Here is a 6,918-nt window from a genome sequence, read left to right as displayed (position 1 = left end):
TCTCCCCAATGGAGCAAGTATAATTTGTGTGGCTGGGGTTAAAAGTTAGCAAAATCCCAGGGCTCCCCTCTTGGGGCCAAGAGCTGTCACCAGCCCTGGAAAGGCTGTGTTTATTTTCAATTCAGATGATACAGCTTGGGATTCAGGGGCCAAAAGCTGGTAGGATCCAGCATGGATGTAGATTTTTGCAGCATACACCTGTAGGGAGGCATTGGGCTGTGGACTTTTTGGTGCAGTAGGAGCAGCTGCATTGTTTGCCTTTCATGCTGTGGAGTCAGTGGGAGCCAAATATTGGTTGGAGCTCACTTAGTTCCACTGTGAACTGCAGGATGCTGTGGTGCTCACAGGTCAGGATGTGCCAGCACCCAGCCCTTTTTGGTGCAAGGGAAATGACCATGTGTATTTCTTTTTTTAAACAGTGAATTTCAGAGTCTGGAGGCCTCAGCTTTCTGGATCACACAGAAGGTCTAGAATCCAGGATTTCTTTCAAGCTCATTCTCTCTACTATGTAGCAGGTTGGGAATTTTTTTTTTTTTGGTGCAGTGAGAAACAGCTCTGCTTGTTTTTGATTTGGTTGACATAATGTAAGGGCTTGTGTTTAAGAATGATCAGGATCCAGTTAAATCCAGGTTTTACATTTTCCCCTCTTAAGAGAGTAAGGCTTCGACATTTCCTGCCTGGGAAGTGGTGCAGTTTATCTTTAAGGAGGATAGAGAAATAAGAAATGAGTCTCACGTTGCATGGGTGACATCACTGGCTTTTGGCTCAGCGCTCTGTATGCTCGGTCTGTAGGCTTCGGCCAAGGCTGCAGGGCTCGGTGTTTGAACAAGAAAAGATTCCCAGGTGTACAGAAGATTGGATTTGCTATTATTTGGGTTAAAAACGGTGAAATGAGATTTCTAAAGCTTGGGGACTCCAGCTCGCCTTCTGTTGCACTTGATCTCTACAAGATGGGTGAGTTATTCCCATTAAAGAGAAAGGGAGTGAAAATTTAAGGAGAAAAAAAAATGTCTGAATATATAACTACTGATGCCGGGGATACGATTCGTACGAAGCTGCTGAGCTAAAAAATCTCAGCTCCGACGAGGAGATCGGGCCATATGGCAGAGAAATGGTGCAGCCCTGAAGCTGTTGACAACAGTTAGGGGCTGCTTTCCTCTCCCCGTGTAAGGTGTGTAGCTCCCCCCCACCTCCGCCCCGGTTTGTTTTGGTTCGGTTTCCCCCGACCTCCCTCCCTCCCTGCCTCCCCTCCCCGTTCCTCAGCATCCTCTCCGCCAGCCGTAGCCCTGCCTGCCTTCATCTTGCAGATGGCTAACGTGCCGCCGTGTTAGGAAAACTGTGCACAACACATCCCAGCGCCGGGGACGGAGGAAGCTTTGCAGCTGCCGGCGGAAGGGGGGGCAGCAGCGTGTGTGTGTGTGTGGAAGGAGGAAGGATGCCGGGGCCCAGGGCGGCCCCCCGCGCTGCCTAGCGGGCCGGCGGCGGCTCCTGCCGGGCTGCGGCTGCTCCGCCGCCTCTGCCCGGCCCGGAGCCGGGGTTGCCCGAGCGCTGCCCGCGGAAGGAAGGCAGAGCCGCGTTCGGCTGCCTGGATGACAGCGCCCACGACAAAAGCGGGAGAGTGAATGGCAAGGCTGGCAGAGAGAAGCCGAGGTGTCTCCGAAGCCAAGATGCCAGCGGCTGTCAGCGAAGTCTGCTGAGGGAGAGACCCGAGCGCGCCCGCGTTCCCGGAGGCAGCCGGGGAGGGGATGCTTTAACCACGATTTCAAACAGCAACAGCGGCGGCGGCAGCAGCAACAACAGATTGCTCCCCCCCCTCTCGCTCCCTCCCTTTCGACCCCGCTTTAAACCCAAGCAAGAGACCGACCGTCCAGACGATGATGCTCTTGCTGAGCCACTGACAAAGAAAAAGCAAGTCACCCCTTCCTGACACCGGGACAACTGGCTCCTTGCGAGTGGGAGATGTCAGGCTGTTGAACTTTTCTGTCCTGTGATGATGCTGTAGTGAGCCTGCTGATCTGAAAGCCATCTCTTCTGGATTTCTGAGGGGGCCAGATTGAAAGAGATTAATGGACTGATCAGCCATCAGGGGGATTCATCCCTTCAGCCCCTGCCACTGGGGTGCTTGCGGTGAGAGGGTCGCTGCTGAAAGGCTGTTTCTCCTCACCAGGTCTCCTCTGCAGAGGAGAAGAGGCAGATGAGACTCCAAGACTGCCTCCAGGGCAGAACTTTGTAGTGCTCTCAGCATCCCTCTGCAGCGTGGATGTGAGCCACGAGAGTTGGGGATGTTTGAGGCAGTCTGTGCCAAGTGACACCCAGCAGCTGCTCCGCTGGTTTTTGCGTGCTCTCACCCCCAGTGGCTTTGCCTGTTGTGAAGATGTCCATGGTGTTTCTGTGAAGCTGAGGCATGGCTGCTGGAAGGTTACTGCTCTATGCTGGCCTCTCTTTAGCTCTGTGTGCCCTTGGCATGCTGGCTGTGGCAATCTGCTCTGACCATTGGTACGAAACTGATGCCAGGAAGCACAGAGAGAGGTGCAAGAGCATCACCACTAAGAGAAATGATCCTGGCTTCATTTATAACTCCAACAACAACCTGCCTCTCAGGGCCAGCAGGTCTAGGTTGGACCGCTGGGAAGGGAAACTCCTCTTGGCAAGGAACAGGAGGCAGATCTTTGCTATGAGCGCAGTCGACGAGTGCAACAGACAGTACAACTCCACCAACATGGGGCTCTGGAGGAAATGCCACCGACAAGGATTCGACCAGGAGCTGGAGGAGCTGATTGCCAAAGGTAAGGGCTGTGTTTTTTTACCAGATGAATGTGCCAAGCTCTCCTGAGATGAGCAGGGGCTGAGCAGAGCCATTTGGGCTCACAGATGGGAGCTGGCATCTCTAGTCAAGTGCCTCTCCTTGCAAGGGGTGAACTGGCCTGGCTGGGCACTGCTTCCAGAAGCACTGCCAGCGCAATTTCCCACAGGATCTCTACTCCTGGGGTTTGGGAGCAAGCAGGCAATGAGGGTGAGAACACACACAGCCCAGAATATCTTTTTTGTGCTCTCTCTCTAATCTGGATCTAGTCTTCCCATCACCATGGTATCAGATTATTTCCACACACAAATAAGAAGTATTCATAAAGGAGACACTGGATTTTTTTTTTTTCAGTTTGTTTGACCCTGGTGGCTTGGGCAAAGTACATATTTTATTGGAGACTACATATGTCTGTGTTTCATTGCTGCCTTTCTGAATATCACATCCATCCTGAAATACACCATTTGCAGTGCTCACATGTAGGCTTTTTCTATCCTCAAATGGAGAGTAAACAAAGAGAAATGCTAAAGAGCAGGAGGAGACCCAACTTGCTGTTTACACTGAGCTATGCTTTGGAATATTTTCAATATCTACAAAACATTACATGAATTTATTAGGAAGGAATCATTTTCTCTAGGGGTGGAGATGCATCTGTTTGCCTGTAGCATTTTTGTGCTGTTTTTTTTCTAGTCTTTTGGTCCTTTGTCTCAATTGTTCCCTCAGGGTAGTGGTTCAAGGTGATGGTCATTTTGCCCCAAATGTTTCTTTGATGTGAAGTATAGGAAGGGGCCACATGCATAAACCCCTACTTAAACAGAAGATGCATGTTTTTGCAGGATGATGAGGGTTTCAGTAAAGGATGACGGCATCTTTGCTACCCACAGCATGGTTACTCTGTACTACAAAATAACCTTTCCCTCCCATGGTTCTTCTGTTGCAATCAGAAGATTCCCCATTAGTTTATTTCCATTTTAATGAAATCATTGCTTCTCACACAGTGCCATCTTCCAAAATACTTGTCTTCCAACAGTGTTCTCTATCCCAAACTCTCTTGATAGCCTTTGTTAATTCCCTCCTCAGACATTACGAGTGGAATTATGCTTAAAGCTACTTATTCAGGAGGGGTGTTCTCACGTGTTTGCCCATGTACATGTTTTGTTCCACATGTTTTATGAGTGAGCACTGGATGTGAGTAGCATGGTAGGAACTTGTACCAAACCAGTCCAAGCAGGTGGTGTACCTGGATCACTGCTTGGGATCCTGCCTGTGTTTCTAGGGACCCTTCTTGTCCAGATGCTATTTAACAACTCCTAGGAAATAGATTGGTGTCTTCAGCCCCATTTGTAATGGGCAGGTGGACATGTCAGAAGCCTGTCAGACACCCTGCTGCTGGTTTCAGTGCCAAGGGAGTGATTCCTATTCTCCATCTGGGTGAGGATGGGGTGTGCTGGGCTGGCCATGGTGAGCTGGATTGCTCTGCCACGTGTGCTTGCTGTGCTCGGGGCATAAACAAATTCAACCTTGACAGCGGGCGAACATGTCAACAGAGCTCACCTTTGCAAATGGAGTTGTGGTTATTAGAGAGGATTTTCAGCCTGAAATAAGTGAGGTTCTTTCCTCTTTCTCTACCTGCCTTGTCCTGGGAGCAGGAATGTCCATTTCTCCTGCCAGAAACAGCTGAAATTTCTGTGGCACGGGGTTCTGTGTAATGGCAGCTCTGCTAAGTGTTACCCAAGTGTTACCCACAGGGAGAATGTGACAAAGCAAGATGAGGTGGTTACATGCAGGAGAAGGTGGTCTTTGAAAGATCTTGCTGTAGTCTGCTGGTGTTCATGTATGTGGAAATGAGTGTGTGGAGTAAACTAACTCTAAACACTCAGCACCCAGCTGGCAGCCAGGGGTTCCCTGGGCCCAGGTGCACTCAGTGTCCCTGCACACACCCCTGTGTAGGTGTGGCTGCAGATGGCCAGGGAGCCACTTGGCCAAGTCTCTGCCCCAGGTCAGATGTGCAACTTATGCACATAAAGGAGCTGTGTGCAAATATCTGGGTGTGTCACTCCTTGCCTGCTCTAAATGTTTTCTGATACACTTCTAACAAACTTCATTGTAGGATGGGAGAAGTGTTCAAGGAGGGAGACTCCTAACATTAAACAACAGCATTTTAGGTCATTTGATGGCCTTTCTGGGGTGAGGATCTGTCTATGCTGTAGCTCTCAGCCATGAGGAAGAGTCACCCATAAATGCTATAGAGGTATAGCATATACATATATATACGTATATATATGCATGCTTTGGCACCTCTAGACTGAAACACAGAAGAAGCAAGTGTAATGGCAATTCAACGAAATCAAGTGTTTGGCTTGCTCAGAAATAAAAATGGAGATGTTTCCTTTTTGACCCTCACTTATATGATGAAAGTGAAGTAAGTGTTACTGCTGTCCAATGTTGAGAAGAGCTGTGAGCTCAAAACAAGGCAGGTATTCCAGGTACATACCAAGAGGATCTATCATGAAAGTAAAAACTAAAAGTAGTTTTCACTTCCATGACAGATACTTTTTTGGGAGTTAGGAGTTGCAGGGATGGGTGTGTGGACAGAGTTTGTCATGTGCAGGTGTGAGGGGCTGCAGATATTCCCTGTGTGTAGTGTTCAAATTACCTGACTGGGGCACATATCCTTGCACAGATGAAATCACTCTCTATGAGATCCAGGGCAAATACCTTATAAAAGAGGATGGATATGCAGCTTTAACTCTTATTCCTCTGTTAATTTAATGTAATACACCTCTTGCAGAAGTGGATAAACTAATGCAGGTTCTGGCCCCAAATATGGTGTGTAATGTTATATATAATTGAATATAAATTTTATTAAGTGTTTTGGTTTTCTGTTTGTTTGCTGTTAAAGCTGGACAGGATCTGTGATCCATTTAGTTTAAAACAGATCCTACATTTTTCCCTAGGCAAAACTTCCAGTATTGAGAATGGTCTATTGAGATTTGTCTATCAAAGTATAACAAAAAGTGGTCATTAAGAGCCTAACTAGCTTTGCAAATACCCTGCAGTTATTCTGCTTATGAACTCTGCTGAAATTAATACAAGCTATAGGCAATGGCTTGTGGCAGGATCAGGAACTGTGGTACTTGGGAATATTCTGATACCACTGATTTGAAAAACCAATTCTGTTCCTGAATAGATTGGGCCACTTCTGTAATTCTATTCTGTATTTATTAATTTTTACTTTCTGGGAAATAAATCAAGACCTTTATGTTGGATTTTGCTAGAAAAACTGGAGATTTGTTGCTTCAAGTTTCATATATATATAGGTATAATTATAGCAATACATATACAAAATAGTTGGTCCTATTTTTATTTCTCCTATACTTTTTTTGTATTTTTATAGAACCCATGTGCATGTCTTAAACTAATACAATTAGGTAAATAGGCAGTGAATTAAAAGAGGTTGTCACAAGTAAGAATACTCAAGGAGAGGCAGACTAGCATGTGACCAAAGGAGCATTCAAAAGTTCCAACAAAATTAGGCAGTTCATTTCTTCTCTTTGACATGATGAAAAAAAAAATCAAATCAGAAACAACAGAAATTACAAGCAGTAAAGAAGTTATTGGAGTTGAACATGCAAACTGAGGTCTCAGTCTTGCTAACTTTTCCTCTGCTGAATAATCTATATTTCTGGGAATGGACTGCTTGGACTGAGGGAAAGCACTCTAAAACAGAGGGACCAGTGAAAAAGAGCTAACAGAGCTATTCCTCTGACTCTGCTTTCGCATCTGATTGAGCCTTTAGCATCTCAGGACCAGAGTTTCACTCCTCATCCTTAAAGCCTTGCAGAGTCAGGAAATGCTGGCTCTGGGGTTGCTCAGCTCAATATTCTAAAACCCTTCCAATTGTCAGGTGTTTGTCCAATCTCCTTCACAAACTGAATAGCCTTTGCTGCTGGAGGCCCCTTTGAGCACGGAGCTCAACCTCTCCTATCAGATCCACTGTTTGCCCCTTTACCCCATGGAGTTTCTAGCAAAAGCAGCAACCCCTCACCCAAGCAACAACTCTGAGTGAGCCACCCAACTCCAGGACTAAGCAAGCAGAGAGCTGGAATGCCGGT

At 47.0% G+C, this 6,918-nt stretch overlaps 1 protein-coding gene across 2 annotated transcripts in view; it reads left to right on the top strand.

Annotated features, from left to right (window-relative positions):
• Positions 1 to 798: 798 nt before the first annotated feature.
• Positions 799 to 6,918, top strand: part of TMEM178B (transmembrane protein 178B) — a 222,520-nt gene continuing 216,400 nt past the window's right edge. Inside the window, exons 1-2 of one of the 2 annotated variants that reach the window (XM_066550759.1) lie at positions 799 to 954; positions 1,308 to 2,786. In XM_066550759.1, coding sequence (XP_066406856.1) covers positions 2,405 to 2,786 — 382 coding nt within the window. In that variant the 5' untranslated portion in view covers positions 799 to 954; positions 1,308 to 2,404. Of the gene's footprint in view, positions 1,172 to 1,307; positions 2,787 to 6,918 lie in introns of both variants that reach the window. The other variant, XM_066550758.1, reaches the window with a different exon arrangement.

This window comes from Molothrus aeneus, chromosome 5 (genome assembly GCF_037042795.1).
Source record: "Molothrus aeneus isolate 106 chromosome 5, BPBGC_Maene_1.0, whole genome shotgun sequence".
NCBI classification, from domain to species: domain Eukaryota; kingdom Metazoa; phylum Chordata; class Aves; order Passeriformes; family Icteridae; genus Molothrus; species Molothrus aeneus.
The sequence above is the reverse complement of the archived record's forward strand: the minus strand, read 5'-3'. Positions and strand labels throughout refer to the sequence as shown.